The following is a 17,010-nucleotide window of genomic DNA, read 5'->3' as shown; positions in this document are numbered from 1 at the left end:
TATCAACTTGGGCATAGATGCACAAATTTATCACACAATATTATCTTGGGCATAAGTGCACACAACTTATTCAGTACTTGGTTGAGCCAAAGAGCTGGACAACTATTTCTAACTCATTCTGTTGAGTAGAAGAGTTAAGCTAAGTGCAGAACTGCTCCTTAAACAACTGAGTCTTTAGCTTGCTCTTAAAAGTGGATAAGGACTCTGCGGATTGGACGGAGTTTGGTAGATCATTCCACCACCGGGGGACAACAGAGGAGAACAATCTAGCTACTGATTTTGCACCACTTTGTGATGGGAGCACTAGCCGTTTTTTGCTGGCAGAGCGTAACTGTGGAGAGGGAGTGTAGCTCTGGATTAAGGAGTGAAGGTAGACAGGAGCCGTTTGGGTTATTGTTTTGTAAGCCAGAAGTAGAGCTTTGAATTTGATGCGTGCTGCAACTGGAAGCCAGTGAAGAGCAATTAGCAGCGAAGTGACATGAGCTGTTTTGGGCTGGTTGAAGACCAGATGTGCTGCTGCGTTCTGGATCATCTGCAGAGGTTTAACTGAGCATGCAGGCAGGCCAGCCAGTAAGGAGTTGCAGTAGTCAATGCGTGAAATGACCAGAGCCTGGACCAGGAGCTGTGCCATGTGTTCAGTCAAGTAGGGTCTGATCCTCCGGATGTTGTAGCAAGCAAATCAGCAGGATCGAGCAACCGAGGCAACATGGTCCTTAAAGATCAGCTGGTTGTCTATCATGACACCAAGATTCCTGGTAGAAGACGTAGGCACAAGCGTGATAGAGTTACCAGTTACTGTCCAATTTCACTAATAAATGTAGATCTTAAAATAATCAGCAAAGCTCTGGCCAGAAGGATAGAAAAAAATAACCCCTCTAATAATACATGCTGACCAAAAATGTTTTAAAAAAGGTAGACATTCCTCTACTAACATGTGCAGATTAATTAACATAACAGATTATTCTACCCTGCATAATCTGGAATCCAGTCTTTTCTTTAGATGCAGAAAAAGCATTTGACCAGGTAAATGGGAAATTTATTTTTACAACATTAAACAAATTTGGGTTTGGGTCATCTTTCATAGATTGGATAAAAATATTATATAACAACCCAAATACATGTGTGAAGACCAATGATCAAACTTCTCTAAGCTTCTGTTTGCAGAGAGGCACCAGGCAGGGCTGCCCACTTTTGAACCCTTAGCTGCTTCCATAAGACAAAATAAAGAAATTAAAGGAGTCCATGCCAAAAATATAGAACATAAGATAAGTCTTTATGCTGATGACGTATTACTTTTCTTCCAGAACTCACTGACATCTCTCCCCCAATCACACTCATTAACAAATTCTCATCAATATTCTTGGGGTCTTTCTCCCTGGCCGTCCTGGATGGCTGGTGCCTGGTAGGGTTGGCGGCTGCCGATCTTTGCCCGCCAGGGCTTGTGCTCAGTGACCGTGGGGGGCTCTGGCTGGGGCTTTACTGGTCGCATTTACAGGATCACACTCATCTCTGATCACTCCTCATTCTTTATCATGAATGCTGACACAGTCACTGAGGTGTCCAGTAGGTTTAAATAAATAAATAAAATAAATAAATTTCCACACCCAGATTTTTGTTACTACTCCCTTTTTTCCAATGAGGTGGTAAACAACATTCAAGTCACATTCATCATCACCCTCAGTACCAGCAGTTCCTGGTTTCTGATAGTTTGACTCAGTTGCCTGCAGGTGAAACAACAGACAGCAGAGGGTGCTGCTGCAGGGCGATATTGATAGGGGATTTGTTGTCTCTATAACCCACAGCTTGCTGGAAAAACTTCTCTAAAAACAGGACAGGACAAACATGTTTTATTTCACTGTCATATTTATTCTTTTTAACACAGCTGACAATATTGGATTCCTTACAAAACAATCTGTTAGTGAGTCAGAGTGTTTTAAATGTTTCCTGTCAGATTAAGCTGTTTCAACATGAAAAGTAACGATCAAATATCCTCTCAAACATCTGCCTTCAGAAATTCAAACACCTGAAATCCCTCCTAGGACCTGCTAAGAGTATGTAAATGTGTGTGTGTTAAATTTTCAGGTCTTTGGGGTTGACCACCCTGCCGATGAAGAGCAGCGCCCCCGAGGCTTCGTCTCGGATCAGGTAGAGAAAGGGATGGTCCACCCGGAATGTCAGGTGGCTGGGCGTTGAGGTGGTGCTAGGGTACTGGTTCCCCTCAGGCGCTGTCTCCATGACAACCTTGTGTTTGATGCTGGTGAGCTTGGTGGGCTGAGCCGAGAGCTTCTCCAGGTCTGGGTTCTCCAGCCACTCGGAGAGACCTGCAGCATGGAAGAGAACTGATCGGTTAGAGTTAATTGGCTAAAAGTTGATCATCAAGTTTAAACAACATAATTCAAGAAGTCTGGAATGGTATTAAAGACCTTACAGGCTGTAGCAGCCAGGACCTTTCTTAACTAGTTCCGTTCCACTACGACCACCTGCTCAACCCCACAGCCCTCCTCTGGCCCCCTTCACCAGCACCATCCTGCTCCTCCTCTATGTGCTTTTCTCTCGCTCTCAAAAGCACCCATCACTCCCACATCAACATCTCCCACAGCAGATCAGGTGAATATAGAGCTGCAACGTCTCCATCCAAGGTTGGCTGTGGGTCCAGACCATTGTCCAGCAGGTTACACCGTGCTCTCTCATACCTGGACGTGGGGGGGGGGTGCTATTCTACGACTTCTTCAGTGCTTTTATTACGATCCATCCCAGCCTTCTCCAGGAGAAACTTGACATCATGTGGACCCCCACCTTGTGCACTGGATTTCGGACTATTTGACCAACAGGCCACAGTTTGTTTGAGTGGGAGTGTGTAGGTCTTCGGCAATGACCTGCAGCACTGCAGCACCTCAGGGCATGGTGCTGTCTCTCCTCCCTCACCCTCTACACCACAGACTTCTATTGCAACTCGAATACATGTCACAAGAAAAAGTATTTTGTCCCCCGTGCCATCAGACTATATAATGCTGTCACTTCAGGGAGGCACAGGAGAACTGGATATGTCCAAAACATGATCTTGTAGGGTCTTTTTTTGCAGTTGATTTTAGTGATGCATTAAAATATTTTTTATTGCTACTTTTATATGTATTTTTAATTGAATGGTGTGAATGTGAGCAACAGACTGCCACACAATTTCCCTCCAGATCAATGACATATTTATGTATCTATTGGAGCATATCAGCGGGGTTATCAGGGCAACTGATCCAGCTTGTGTTTGCTGGTGATCTTTACAGCCAGGTCTGGCTAACGAAGCAGAAGGTCCCTCTCCTGCCATACCACCCCTGGACAACATCAGGCAGTTTTAACACCTGTACACCATACGGAATTCCCCAAAACAACTACTGACCAACAAGAAAGAAGAAGAAAACCTAGCTCATTGATTGGTCAGGACAGCTCATTTCACCACCAGCAGACAATGGAGCAACACCAAGTTTCTGCTGTCTGGATTCTGGTTTTACTTTGTTGTTTAAACCTGATTCGGTTTTCACCAGAATCTGCCCAGTATGAGCAGGAGGAGAGGTGTCCATGCTGATCTGCATCACTTTCTCTCATTGGTTGACTGGCTGGTCTGTTTGCTTTCACACTGCAATCAAACCGCACCATGTGATTTTACTCTTAATTTCTGTTCAGTAAATAGACACACTGATCTGTCACACTTATCTGAGGTTTTATTTGCCTCATTCTAAGACCTGGAGAGAAAAATTAGATTTTTCTTATGCCCTGATACATGAAAGATCTGAAAGAAGGTGAGAGTCCTGGTTTGGTGTAGAAGTGCGATCAGACTCACCGAGGTCTCCGAGTAGCGGCAGAAGGTCTGTGGCATAACTGAGGCTCAGGACAGGCAGAGTGAGCTGCACCCGGGCAGGTAGGAGCGTCATGGAAAGGTCCTGGACAAACTCTGCAGTCAGACTTTCCTCCAGCAGCGTCATGTTGGACACAACTTCATCGGGCAAGAAGACGAACATGCTGACATCGTTCTCCATTTGGATCTGAGCGATCTGAATGAGGAGGAGCCACAACCCTCAGAAAGTATCCATTAAGGTGTGGGTTGATGGTTTTCAGTCACAACAGTGAGGCATCACTCACCGTGCAGCTCAAGTCTGAGTCGACTCCCATCTTCACAGGGTAATTATCCTGTTGCATCATGGGAATGCGAGTAGGTGCCCCGCCCTCCACCTGGAAGTTGTCCTGAGCTCCACTCTGACTGAAGCGAGTTGCCCACTTCCCTGTTCACAGAAAACTGAGCCATCAATAACCTTCATGTGCCCAAACCATAAGACTCTGCTTTCTGCTCACATTGAACAACGCACCTTTAAAGTAGGATGCGCTCACAACGTTCACACCGACAACTCGGGGTAGGGGCTTTGTCAGGAACTGCTGAACCTTCCTTCCTGTCTGCTGAGACACCCAGTCGTTGATTTCTTTAACATCTTTGGATCCTCCCGTTAAGGCTGTAGGACGAACTCCGTACTGTTGCTCCACCAACCCGAAGAAGTCCTGCTTCAGACGAAGTCCTGAGAAAAGACGGGTCTATCACACTTAAACATAGATTATGTACTGGTCAAGTCTAGAGTAATGGGCCTATTATCACTGTGATGCTGTTTCACACAATGTTAAAATGGAAATGAGGTAGATTTTTCCAACAGGAACTCACGTCGTGCTATGTAGAGACGTGCAGCGGTACTAAGCCCCTTCCCTGATGCTTTCACAGAGGACAGCATGGTCTTCAGGGTGGTGTGAAGCTGAGGATCCTGCAGGGTGTGGTATCTCAGGGCTCTGTACAGCTGGCTCTGGGCACGCTCAGATCCTCCTGTGAGACAGAAGTCATAAGAGATAATGTCCACTGAAAAAAAAATACCTTCACAAGCTTAGTAGAAACTTTAGTCTGACATGTATTTGTGGTTGCCTCAGAAAGGAAAAAAAACGCAAAATTTAGTAAGTTTTACTTTTAAAATGTTTCTTTATGCAAATATAAGAAGATGAATCGTGTACCTGTACTTCTAAAATTCTGTGCTGTTATAAACTATAAACTGTTCTATCATTTTCCAGTTTAACGAATCACCATCAGGCAGCAGACTTCAGTCGTCACAATCTTTCTAAACTCTGCATCCTCATCATCAGGTCCGCCTTCTAGTACCAGGTTGGACCCCCTTTTTAATCCTTGGTGTGACAGATGGAAGCAGGTGGTGGAAACTTTCCTCAGAGGTTTTGCTCCATATTGACATGACAGCATCACAAAGTTGTTGCAGGTTTGTCGGCTGCATCTATGATAAGAATCCCCCGTTCCACCACATCCTAAAGCTGTTCTGCTAGACCGTGAAGTCACCTGTAGGTTTCTAAAGAGCTGAATTGAAGCTCATTGGGCGGTTCCCACTGTCACCATCTTGGCAGCGTCATGCGTGTTGTCATTCTCGGAAAATCCAAAAATGGGCAAAGAGATGGAGCTGAGATGGGGACTGTGAAGGTGGGGGTGGATGTATGACACCCATCAAACTCTGAGCTGCCTGTAGCTAAAAGCTAACCACCTAACAGAAGTAGGCTAAATGTTGGTTAAGCTAAGGCGCGCTGTTAACTGCTAAAAACCTCAGTTGTGCTACACTCTCCCTTCTTGTCCCGTCCATAAAAAGGACACACTTCTACTTATGCCGAATTTCAGGATTAAATAACATCCAAACGGATGAGTTAGAAAAATATTCACCCTCCTCACAGTTGTCATGAAAGTAAACTTGACCTATTAATCCTAAATGGATTTATGTACCAGGCTTTAAACATGTTTATTTCTGCTGTGAAGTTAGTCATTTTAACATGGGAAGCTATGGGGATTGACTCTGTTTTGGAGCCAGCCACTAGTGGAGGAGGCTGAACTGCAGTTTTTTGCACTTCCACATAGGCTTCACATTTTAGGAGGTTGCCACTTGGTTGGGACCAGTGCTTATATGACTGTTTGCTGCCTTTCTATCACCTTTACCCAGTCTGCCCATTCTCCTCTGACCTCTGACACCAGCAATGCATTCTGGTCCATACAGCTGCTGCTCACTGGATATTTTCTCTTCTTCAAACCATTCTCTGTAAACCCTAGAGATGGTTGTCTGTGAAAATCCTAGTATATATTCAGACCAACAACTACGCCACGTTCAAAGTCACTTAAATCCTCTTTCTTCCTCCTGAACTTCAGCAAGTCATGTTCACCACATCTACATGACTACATGCTACCATGTGATTGGCTGGTTAGATATCTGCTATAACAGCAGTTTAATGGTTGGAGCTAATAAGGTAAAGGGTGAGTGTATTTAGTGATAAAACATTGAACAACCACATGCTGAGCAGAAACCAAGCTAAAACCCATTCCAACCAGTTTGAGAACCATTTTGGATTTAGCCTGATGTGTGTTTGTATCATCACCCAGGGACAGCTGGCTCAGAGCTTCAGACACACTGATCGGAGACAGGAAGATGTTGGCCGAGGTTTCACGTCCCGCCAGAGCTCGGAAAAGGTTGTAGCCGAAGTCCGAGGTGGCGGCGCCCATCTTTGTCGTCGGTGTTGTGAAGAGATCCACATGTTCCTCCTCCAGACCCACCTCCTCACCTCCAGACTCCGACTAGAGCGAGCCCGAGAGAGAGTGGTCAAAGAGAGGAAGGATGTACTGTAACTACGTCAGTCCAGATCAACGTTACTTCACATCAAGGGTTTTCTGCAGGAGGGCAGGTAAATATCTTGTAATATATAAGTTGGATAATTTCTATTATTCTTTAGCCTGAAAACAAGCTGATGAAAGGTGAGAGCTAAAAAACAGTTTCTCAGGACATTTGTTTGTTTTTCCAAAGAAATATTTTTTTTTATATTAGTCAACATCGTTTTTTTAATTAACAGGTAAAAAAACAAGCATTTCTATTCAGTGCTGATGTATAACAATAATAAAATATCATTGCTATACATCATCATTGCCCCTTTAAATGTTACTCAACATTTTATGCTTTTATTTTTAAAGTGTTATTTGTCATATTTTCCTTTGGCATATAAATGACATTTACAGGTAGATTTTTATTTAATATTTATTGACTTTATAATTTTAAAAAAGAAACTTTCAGGAGTACTTTTTAGCTCTGTACTTGTGTTAATCACAATCTGTAAAAGCCAATCATTTTTTTCTCAAGTGAAATTCTACAAATGAACCACATATTTATATTAATACAATAAAGAGCCCAAATCTGGTTGTAAGAAAGTGAAAACTTGTATGACTTGTTGACTTATGTTTGATAACTATTATGTTTTCTTTTTGGTTCTTCATTTGATTTAACAACATTCAGCAACTGTTTCGTTGAAATTATCTTTTGATTTTCTGGATGTTAAACTTCTATGCAGATGACACCTAATTATACCCGAAAGCCCCAACAGATGACCCCATATTTTCAGCATCAGTATCAGTTGAGAGCATCGACATGGATGAACAACACTTTCAACTAATCATCTCTAAGGCAAGGATAATTTATGTCTAGTGCATATTTGCATGGATACACACACATTTCATATATCAGATAACCCCATGTACTGCACATGGTCAAACATAAGAATAAATACAGTAACAGATTTTAAACATATTCAAGCATAAGTATTAAAAAAGAAAACATTCTTAATTAAAAGTGGTGTGAAACTTTTCAGAACTATACATGTACACAGAACTATTTGGAGGCTTGTACACCAGCAGAAACATTGTAAAACCAGTATAAAGATGTGAGAATGGGAGTGATACGTTCCCTTCTTCTGGTCTTTGTGAGGACACAAACAGCAGCATCTGGATTAGTTGCAGTTGTCTTGTTGATTTCTCAAGAGAGACCTATAAATGCTCCATTACAGTAGTCAAAACTACCGAAAACAGATGATGAAGAAATTTTTCTAAACCATGCTGAGCCATCAGCATGGTTTAGAAAAATTCTTCATGATATCTATTTTAGATATCTTCTTCTAGTTGTAAAAGGCTGATTAGGTTCCTGCTTTAATATGGCTGTTAAAATTGAGCTCAAAGTCCAAAACGACAGCAAGATTTCTGGATTGATCCAATGGTTTTAACATTGCTCATTGAAGGACGTAGGTGTGTATGTGGGGTGGGGAGGGATCACGATGCCTTCTGGGGTTAATAATGGCTCATTGGCAGCAGTTACTGCATGACCCAGTCGTGGGGGATAGCTGCTCCTGGCCCATCTTGCCCTGAGGGACCTTCCAGGGAACGGGGGTGCCTAATGTCTTCAGAGGCTCACCATCCAGAGGGAAGTTTGCTACCGATCTTGGTGCCCCAAGACCACGGAGGGGGGGGGCTCTAGCTGCCACTCTTTGGGGTGGGGTAGCTTGGGTTTGTGCTCCAAGGTTGCTGCTGATGGCTCGGGTCTCTGGGCTGCCCTGGTCTGCCTCTAGCTTCTGTAGAGGCGTGGTCACATTTGCATGATCTCACTCACCACTCTCATCACTGATCACTCATTATTCCTCATCCTATGCATGCTGTCACTGAGTTGTCCAGTGGGTTTATACTCTAAGAGATCATTTTTCTTTTTTTTTTCCTGTGGGTTTGTATCTGGTTGTTGTTGTGATACGTTTGTGATATGTCTTTTTGATTTGGTTATTATTTAAGAACTCTTAACCACTGGCAGCTCTGTTTTTCTGTAAAAGCCGTATGAAATTTCCTAGTGTGTTCTATGTACAAATATAGCAGTTTGTTGTCTGGTGATAGTTTGGACTGAAGGGTCGTTGCTTTTTGTCTGTGGTGTTTTTTGTCTGCTCTCCCTTTTGCTTCTTTTTGCTGTCTTCCTTCTTTTTCTGTACCCTCCGGTCAGGTCCAGTAAGATTACATAGATTCCATTATTGAAAGTAAATAAATAAATAAATTAATCAGATTATCAAGAGGAGCCTTGTACCCATAAGCCTCCCCTTCGTAAAACAAACTTGTTCAGCACAATACAGCAACCAGACTATCATTCTGCTGCTATGATGCTGGACAGGACAGGTTTGTTTTCAGAGACAGAAGTTCTTTGAACTTTATCCAAGTGTTGATTTGACCGAGACACAAACTGCAACTTTGTCTGGGATCTGAGTCGGCTGGTGAGATGGTAATATAGAGCTGAGAGTCGTCAGCATGATTTTGATCAGATATTTAGTTTGTTGCCATAATCTGAGCTAGTGAGAACATGTGGATGCTAAACAATGGGAGGGACCAACATGGAGCCTTGGGTAACACCACAGTTCATCAGGGTGGCTGTAGTTCCAACAGGGAGGTCAGTTCTCTGACTACATGTCAACGTGTCCTTGGACAAGACACTTAACCCCAGGTTGCCTCCTGATGTGCCTATTGGGGTATGAGTGTGTGTGAATGGGTGACTGTGACATGTGTAAAGCCCTTTGAGTGGTCAAGCTGACTGGAAAAGTGCTGTACAAGTTCAAGTCCATTTACCATCTTAGTTTAAGTAAATCTGTAGATACCAGTTGATATGAAGTAGTTCCTGTCTTTACAGTGTGTGCAGAATTATTAGGCAAATGAGTATTTTGATCACATCATCCTCTTTATGCATGTTGTTCTACTCCAACCGGTACAGGCTTGAAAGCCTACTACCAATTAAGCATATCAGGTGATGTGCATCTCTGTAACGACAAGGGGTGTGGTCTAATGACATCAACACCCTATATCAGGTGTGCATAATTATTAGGCGACTTCCATTCCTTTGGCAAAATGGGTCAGAAGAGATTGATTTTTCTAAGGTTTTATGGACTGATGAAATGAGAGTGAGTCTTGATGGGCCAGATGGATGGGCCCATGGCTGGATCAGTACAGGGCAGAGAGCGCCACTCCGACTCAGACGCCAGCAAGGTGGAGGTGGGGTACTGGTATGGGCTGGTATCATCAAAGATGAGCTTGTGGGACCTTTTCCGGTTGAGGATGGAGTCAAGCTCAACTCCCAGTCCTACTGCCAGTTTCTGGAAGACACCTTCTTCAAGCAGTGGTACAGGAAGAAGTCAGCATTGTTCAAGAAAAAACATGATTTTCATGCAGGACAATGCTCCATCACACGCATCCAAGTACTCCACTGCGTGGCTGGCCAGAAAAGGTCTAAAAGAAGAAAAAATAATGACATGGCCTCCTTGTTCACCTGATCTTAACCCCATAGAGAACCTGTGGTCCCTCATCAAATGTGAGATCTACAGGGAGGGAAAACAGTACACCTCTCTGAACAGTGTCTGGGTGGCTGTGGTTGCTGCTGCACGCAATGTTGATCGTGAACACATCAAGACGCTGACAAAATCTATGGATGGCAGGCTTTTGAGTGTCCTTGCAAACAAAGGTGGTTATATTGGTCACTGATTTGTTTTTGTTTTGTTTTTGAATGCCAGAAATGTATATTTGTAAATTTTGAGTTGTTATATTGGTTTCCCTGGTGAAAATAAATAAGTGAAATGGGTATATATTTGGTTTTTGTTAAGTTGCCTAATAATTATGCACAGTAATAGTCACCTGCACACACAGATATCCTCCTAAGATACTAAAACTAAAAAAGCCCCACTCCAACTTCCAAAAATATTCAGCTTTGATATTTATGAGTCTTTTGTGTTCATTGCGAACATAGTTGTTGTTCTATAATAAAATTAATCCTCAAAAATACAACTTGCCTAATAATTCTGCACACCCTGTAAAATAGTCTTCAAACCAATTCAGAACTACACCAGAGTGTCCTTCATGCAAAAGGTGATGTTTGTGGTAGGTGTCTGACCAAGTGTTTAGCTGGATTTATACTCGCGCGGCATCTGCATGAGGTCAGTTTTAGTGCCACCGCCGTATGCTCTACATAGGTCCCCAGAGGTTTACATGCACCTCTTCCAGACCAGACATGCACCCCTGCTTTCATCACATTAACATGGAAGTACTCTCTTGTAATTGGTCAGTTTGTGATTCCAGATTTCTGAAGGTTCTTGCTGAATTTGAGCGGTAACCATAGAAGAGAAACTGAAACACAGTTATGTCACTACACTTGAGTGCGAGGGCACATTTTACCAGCATCAGCTACGCCAACCAAACCATACACAGATGCCATGCGAGTATCCAGCTTTAGCATCTGAAGTTGGAATGAGACTGATTGGTCATCCCTATACAGGCGGCAGTGAACCAATTTTAACGTTATTAGCAACTATTTTTATTTGTTTTTGTTTTTTTTTTCAAGTTCTTTTGTTTGTTTTCTTTAGCTCATTATTAATTTAGTAAGAACAGTGCAATGATCAAAACTTGAAACAGTGATGGGAGAACAAACTATTTCTTTTTTTACATACCCAAACCAAGTGATAGTGATGCTCGGGCAGGTTTATTTCCACAAATATTAACTAAATTAATTACAGTCACTGAAACATTTGCAAGTTTGTATCACATCCTGAAACAAGGAAACAGGTAATGTTGGCTACCTGAGCCTGGCAGAAACTCAGGACAATGGCAAACACCAGCAGGAAAGCTGTTCCCTTCATCCTGAAACAAGAAAAAAAAACAAAACAAAAGGAAAACACAAAAAGCTTTAAAATATATACTGTAATGGCTCAGAAATATAAGACAGGACGCTGGTCTGGAGTCTCTGTGGCTGCTTTTCTTTAACTCCAAACAGATGCTCTGCACCCATGGGCCCATCATGTGTTCAGATCATGTGTTTAATATGTTTAATATGTATTAATATTAGCTTAAAACAAAAGAGATGGAAAATGCTTCTGGTGACAGGAGGGGGTTAAAAAGACAAAGACGAGTCATTTTCTGTTTGTTTGAGATAATGATAATGACCAGAACCACATAATCTCTGAGTAGAAGAAACAGGAACACTACAAAATTATACACCCAGCAGAATTTCACTAAGTATAGATGTCGACAGACGCAGCTTCACTTTGAAACCCAGTGAAATATTTCCATCTGCAGCTGCTGGTTTAACTGGAAACACAATGAGCCTTTTGTTCCCCACACATCTGGACCTTCTTGTGGTTTCTCTAAAGAAAACACATCTGATGGGAAACCCAGGCGGTGTCATCCAGCAGCTTCTCTCCTTTCCAAGCTACAAAAGCTCAGACTCCATCTTTCCTTAATGAAAACATCTGGAGTCACTGGAGAGACAAATTTCCAACATGATAACAAGCTACAGGAACTTCTGTTTAAAGGAGCGGTAATTTCAGCTAAAACTGTTGTTTACTTGATGATTTTAGATTTTTTTTTTTTCTTTTTCTTTCATGGAAAATAAATAAATTGTCCACATTTTTATGAAAAAGGAGATTCAATTTAAATTCTTTAGTTTTAGTTAAAGCAGCAGCTTTGAGAACATTAAATTCTTTTTTCCTCCTCTCTGAAACAACATATCCAAACTAATGACGTATATCACAACACACCAGACCTGTATGTATAATCCTGGCCTCTACAGAAGAGTGTGACATGTTATTACAGAAGTGTCAGAATCAACATGTGTTACTGTGTCAGAGAAAATTCACCTAGAACACAGCAGAACATGTAAATGTTACCTCCCCTAAAATAAAATCAGAAGATAGCAGCCCAGTTCATCTAGGAATGAGTAAGGTACCCTTATGAAAGAGCAATGCAAGGCTTTATACGCTGGGATCAATCAATCCTGCATCTTCCGTTTACAACTTGTACAAAATTCCTCTGCTGGTCTCCTAACCAGCACTCGGAAGCAGAAACATACCCCTCCCATCCTGCTAGCGTTGCACTGACTCCCAGTTCAGTCCAGGAGAAGTTGCTGTTGTTTGTTTTTAAAGCACTGAATGGCTTTGCACCTCCTGACTTATCAGAACTGTTGAAAATCCACCAGCCCTGCAGAGCTTTACGTTCTGCTGGTCAACATCTGTTAGAGGTTCCTCGGTCCAGGTGAAGCAATGGAGGGATCGGTTCTTTCCAGAGACAGGTCAACATTCTGGAAAACTCATCCCCACAAGCCACAAACCCACACTGATCTGCTGCTGTTCAAGGCCAAACTTAGACCTATTTATTTAAAAAGGCCTTTGGCTTGCAGTATTGTGTTTTACTGTATTTTATTGTATTTTGAACTTTTAGCACTTTCTATTATATTTCCTTTATTTTAATTTGTTTTTGCATTTATTAATTTTCATGATGTTAAGCACCTTAGTCAGCTTGAGTGTTGTTGTAAGGTGCTATAGAAATAAACTTTGACTAACTGAGGTAATCCTAGGAGTGAGAAAAGTAATCCTAGGGATGAGTAAAGTAATATCTGAGGAGGAACTGTGTTACAATAGAAGGTAAAAGTGAACCAGAGCAGGTGTCCAGCTGTTTTAATAGAGGTGCGAAGACATCGGCCAATGGTGATAATGATGATGATGATGGATACCTCTATCAATGGTCAATCAGGAGATTTCAGATTCTCTTCATGTGTAAAATTATTTCCCAACATGATAATGTTTAAAACTGAACACTCCTTATATGTCTGTTGGTTTTATTTATTTCTATATTTTCATGCCAACAAAACAAAATAGAACAAAGTAAATTAAATTCAATCTAAATCTCTGCTGTGTGCAGAATAAATAAACCCTACATACTAACTTCTCTCAGAGAAACCAGATGGAAAGTTTCCAGGGCCTTTACCTGGACTTCTACCTGAACCTCTACCAGGACCTCTACCAGGACCTCTACCTGGACCTCTACCTGGACATCTACCTGGACATCTACCAGGACATCTACCAGGACCTCTACCTGGACATCTACGTGGACCTCTAAATGGACATCTACCTGGACATCTACCTGGACCTCTACCTGGACATCTACCTGGACATCTACCAGGACCTCTACCAGGACCTCTACCTGGACTTCTACCAGGGAAACCTCCAGCGAGCTTTGACTTCCAGCTTCTTTCAGCAGAACAGCTGCTGTTTGTCAGTAAGTCCGACATCATTACAAAACAGCAAATGACACCATAACATTTCACTCCAATCATAAACATTAGCATCATTCAGCCAAACTATTGTGCCTTCAGCTTTACTGAAGCATAAAAAGCTGCCGGTCATTCTGCAGGTGGTGAAACAGTGAAAAGAGTTGAGGTCAAGTTGAGGTCTGAAGGTAAAAAAAAAAAAAAAAAAAAACTTGAGTTTGCTGGCTTGTTGAGATTAATCGTGCCTTCGTTTGACTGCAGGAGGACTGATCAGGCTGTCCTGAATCTGCACCACTAAGTTCTGCATCAGTTTGGATATAAACATGTAAACAACTCTGATGTCAAAACAAAGCTCATCAAGCAGCTGCTAACAGTGTAGGATTCACCCTGCTTTTAGGCACCAGATACATGCAGGGAAGAAGAATAGAGTCATATAACAGCAGCGAATTGTGGAAGCAAACACCATGAAGGTGAGTTCTACATGATAAAGATCCTCAGTGGAAGACCTGAAGATGAGGGGCTGAAGGTTCTTCCATCACCGGCACCAGAGCTGGACATCATCCAAGCTCTGCAGTCGGTCCTTAGAAGAGCAATAAAGCCAAACAGCCTCATAACCTCACTAAACGTTGAGATTTTTGTTGGAAAAACAACAAAAATCGAGAGTTAAGAAATTCCTTTTGGTCTTTATCTGACTTTATAATGATCCATTCATCCCGTCAGCTGGTCTGATGAAGTCCTGCAGAGTCCTGTAGAAATTTGAACTTAGCTTCTCCAAGAGGGTTCAATAAAGCTGCTCAGACCAAATATTTACTTTAAAACTGGACCGACTCTGGTTCTGACTCAGATACTGGATTTATTCATGTATGAACATGTTTCCGTGAATCTCTGCAGCTGTTTCCTGCTTCACAGACAGTTTCTGAAGATTTCTGCACAGTAAATAAAATAAAGTTCAACATAAATATGTTGGTGTAAAGATTAAAGTTTGGTTTGCGTAAATCCATGTTGAAACAGAGGAGTGACCCAGCTGCTGCTTCACTCACATCTGTTACATAAACTCAGTGGAAAAGTTTATTGGCACAGCAGCAGAGCTGAGATGGAAAAGCTGAACCAGTGGAAAATTCCGTCAATAAATGATAATAATAATAATAATAATAATAATAATAATAACAATAATAATAATAATAATAATAATTTATCCGGCTCGGAGGTTCTGGATATTTCTGTTAACTGATAAAAAGCAACCAGGATCCTCTGCGGATCCATGATCAGGGTCGCCTCTGATCCGCTCCAACATCATGACCAACAAAAGAACCAGTAACTCTGTCCGCGTGTTTCCGTCCTGGTCTAAACACAAAAAAGCCGGCGCGTGACATTCGCACTTACCTCTCTGCTCCCGGACGGTCCGCGTCTCTCGGTGTCGCTGATGATGGAAGATTCGTCGCTCCGCTGACGAGCCGTGGCTCTGCACCCTCAGCCGCGCGCGCAAGAACAACCTCTGCCAGCAGAGCGCGGGGGCGCGCAACACGGACAGAGGCTTATGCCGGGCTGGTCTGAGCCGCCTCAGCACCCCTGCTTCATCCCGATGCTTTATCATTTACACTGTAAACAGAGCAGCAGGCTTAAATCAGACTGGTGTCACTTCACTCCGATTCTTATCTTAATGGGGCAGAAATGGTTCAGTATTAAGTTGCCTACATTAATATGCAGAGTGATGGTTGAGGGTGGCGTTCTCAACTTGCTGAAATACAATAATTCACTACAAAATACACTGCAGCTACTAGAATTTATATATATGGTGCGTTTTTTTTATTATATAACATTGAACTGTTCTGTTGTTTTATCAAATTAACGGCTATTATCAGGTCTGAAAAGTAGCAGGATGAAGTTGCTGTTACTGGTCCCAGACGTCCCTGCAGCACTCTGCTGCACACAAAACCAACCAGTACTGCAACCAAGAGGTTTTCATGGTAAGCATGCAAATAATAATAAGGTTTACATCTATGATTAAATCGTATAAAACAGAGTTTTCGTTTGTATTATTTAATTATATATATTTGTGGGTTTTGTCTTTTCTGTTTGTTTGCTTTTATTTTCTAATTATTTGTCTATTTATTTTAAATCAAGATGATATAACATTTCAAGCACATTTGCAGGGTCCTATTGGAGGCACGGAGGGCCCAAGCAGCCGCTTAGGTCAGCCCTGTTTTACATCAGGGAACATCTGCAGTCATTTGAACCCAGCAGGTTCCCGAGGGTCTGCTGGTGCTGCATAGTCAGAGCCGTTGCTATAGTGACACCTCTCTGGACCTTTCCTCCTCTGAGTCTGAGGTCCGTGGACTCGGTGATCTCTGGAAACCCCCTTTTAGTCTAGCTTTTGTTCTTGTAATTTTTAGTGTTCTTGTTTCTTGTATTTCTTTGTGATTTTTGTTTTGATGAAGATAAAACTTTGACATTGGGCCGGATCTAGTTCCAAGGGTCCAAAGAAATTGGTCAGTTTCTACGGTTTGGACTCCGGTTCTGAACTCTGGGGTGTGTTTAATACAAATAAATTTTTTAAAGAATTTGGTGAAATGAAAACTATGGAAGCTGAGATTTGCCATGACTTAATATTATTATTTATGCTTTATGCTTCCTCAGGGCTTTGAGGTGATCAAGGTGAGGTTAAAAGTGATCATTTAGCCGCTGACTCACCTGGTTCCTACCGAGCTATTCTGGTGACAGAATTAGAAAATATTAATTTAACAGAAAAACTACAAAGTTTTGTGTTTGGTGACTTCACTTTTTGGTTGTTTGCACCATTATACTTAATTTAGGGTATCTGGAACTTGTATACAAATGTAGAAACTTTTTTTTTTTATTGGTCACCTGAGGTGTTGCAAAGGGCTATTGTTATGGATGGACCCCTCAGAGACAAAGGTAGGTTAACATAACTTTATTCACAATGGAGAATGAGTGTCATCTTACAGAGACAGGCAGCGGGAGCGCTGGCTGAAGATCCACGGGGCAAGAACAGGAGAGGAGCTGAGTCCATGCAGAGATGAATGTCAAGGTCTGACCAGGAATGACT

At 42.1% G+C, this 17,010-nt stretch overlaps 1 protein-coding gene across 1 annotated transcript; it reads right to left on the bottom strand.

Moving 5' to 3' along the window:
* Positions 1-1,851: 1,851 nt before the first annotated feature.
* serpinf1 (serpin peptidase inhibitor, clade F (alpha-2 antiplasmin, pigment epithelium derived factor), member 1) lies at positions 1,852-15,479 on the bottom strand. The gene is made up of 8 exons (XM_042009170.1): positions 15,327-15,479; positions 11,479-11,539; positions 6,448-6,643; positions 4,700-4,855; positions 4,356-4,559; positions 4,132-4,271; positions 3,833-4,043; positions 1,852-2,321 (listed from the first exon to the last, which is right to left on the bottom strand). Exons 2-8 carry the CDS (start codon positions 11,536-11,538, stop codon positions 2,071-2,073), a joined length of 1,218 nt encoding a protein of 405 aa, XP_041865104.1. The 5' UTR covers position 11,539; positions 15,327-15,479; the 3' UTR covers positions 1,852-2,070.
* Between the last annotated feature and the right edge of the window lie 1,531 nt (positions 15,480-17,010).

This window comes from Melanotaenia boesemani, chromosome 15, assembly GCF_017639745.1.
Source record: "Melanotaenia boesemani isolate fMelBoe1 chromosome 15, fMelBoe1.pri, whole genome shotgun sequence".
Lineage (NCBI taxonomy): Eukaryota > Metazoa > Chordata > Actinopteri > Atheriniformes > Melanotaeniidae > Melanotaenia > Melanotaenia boesemani.
Note: the sequence above shows the minus strand (reverse complement) of the source record. Positions and strands in the feature narration are given on the sequence as shown.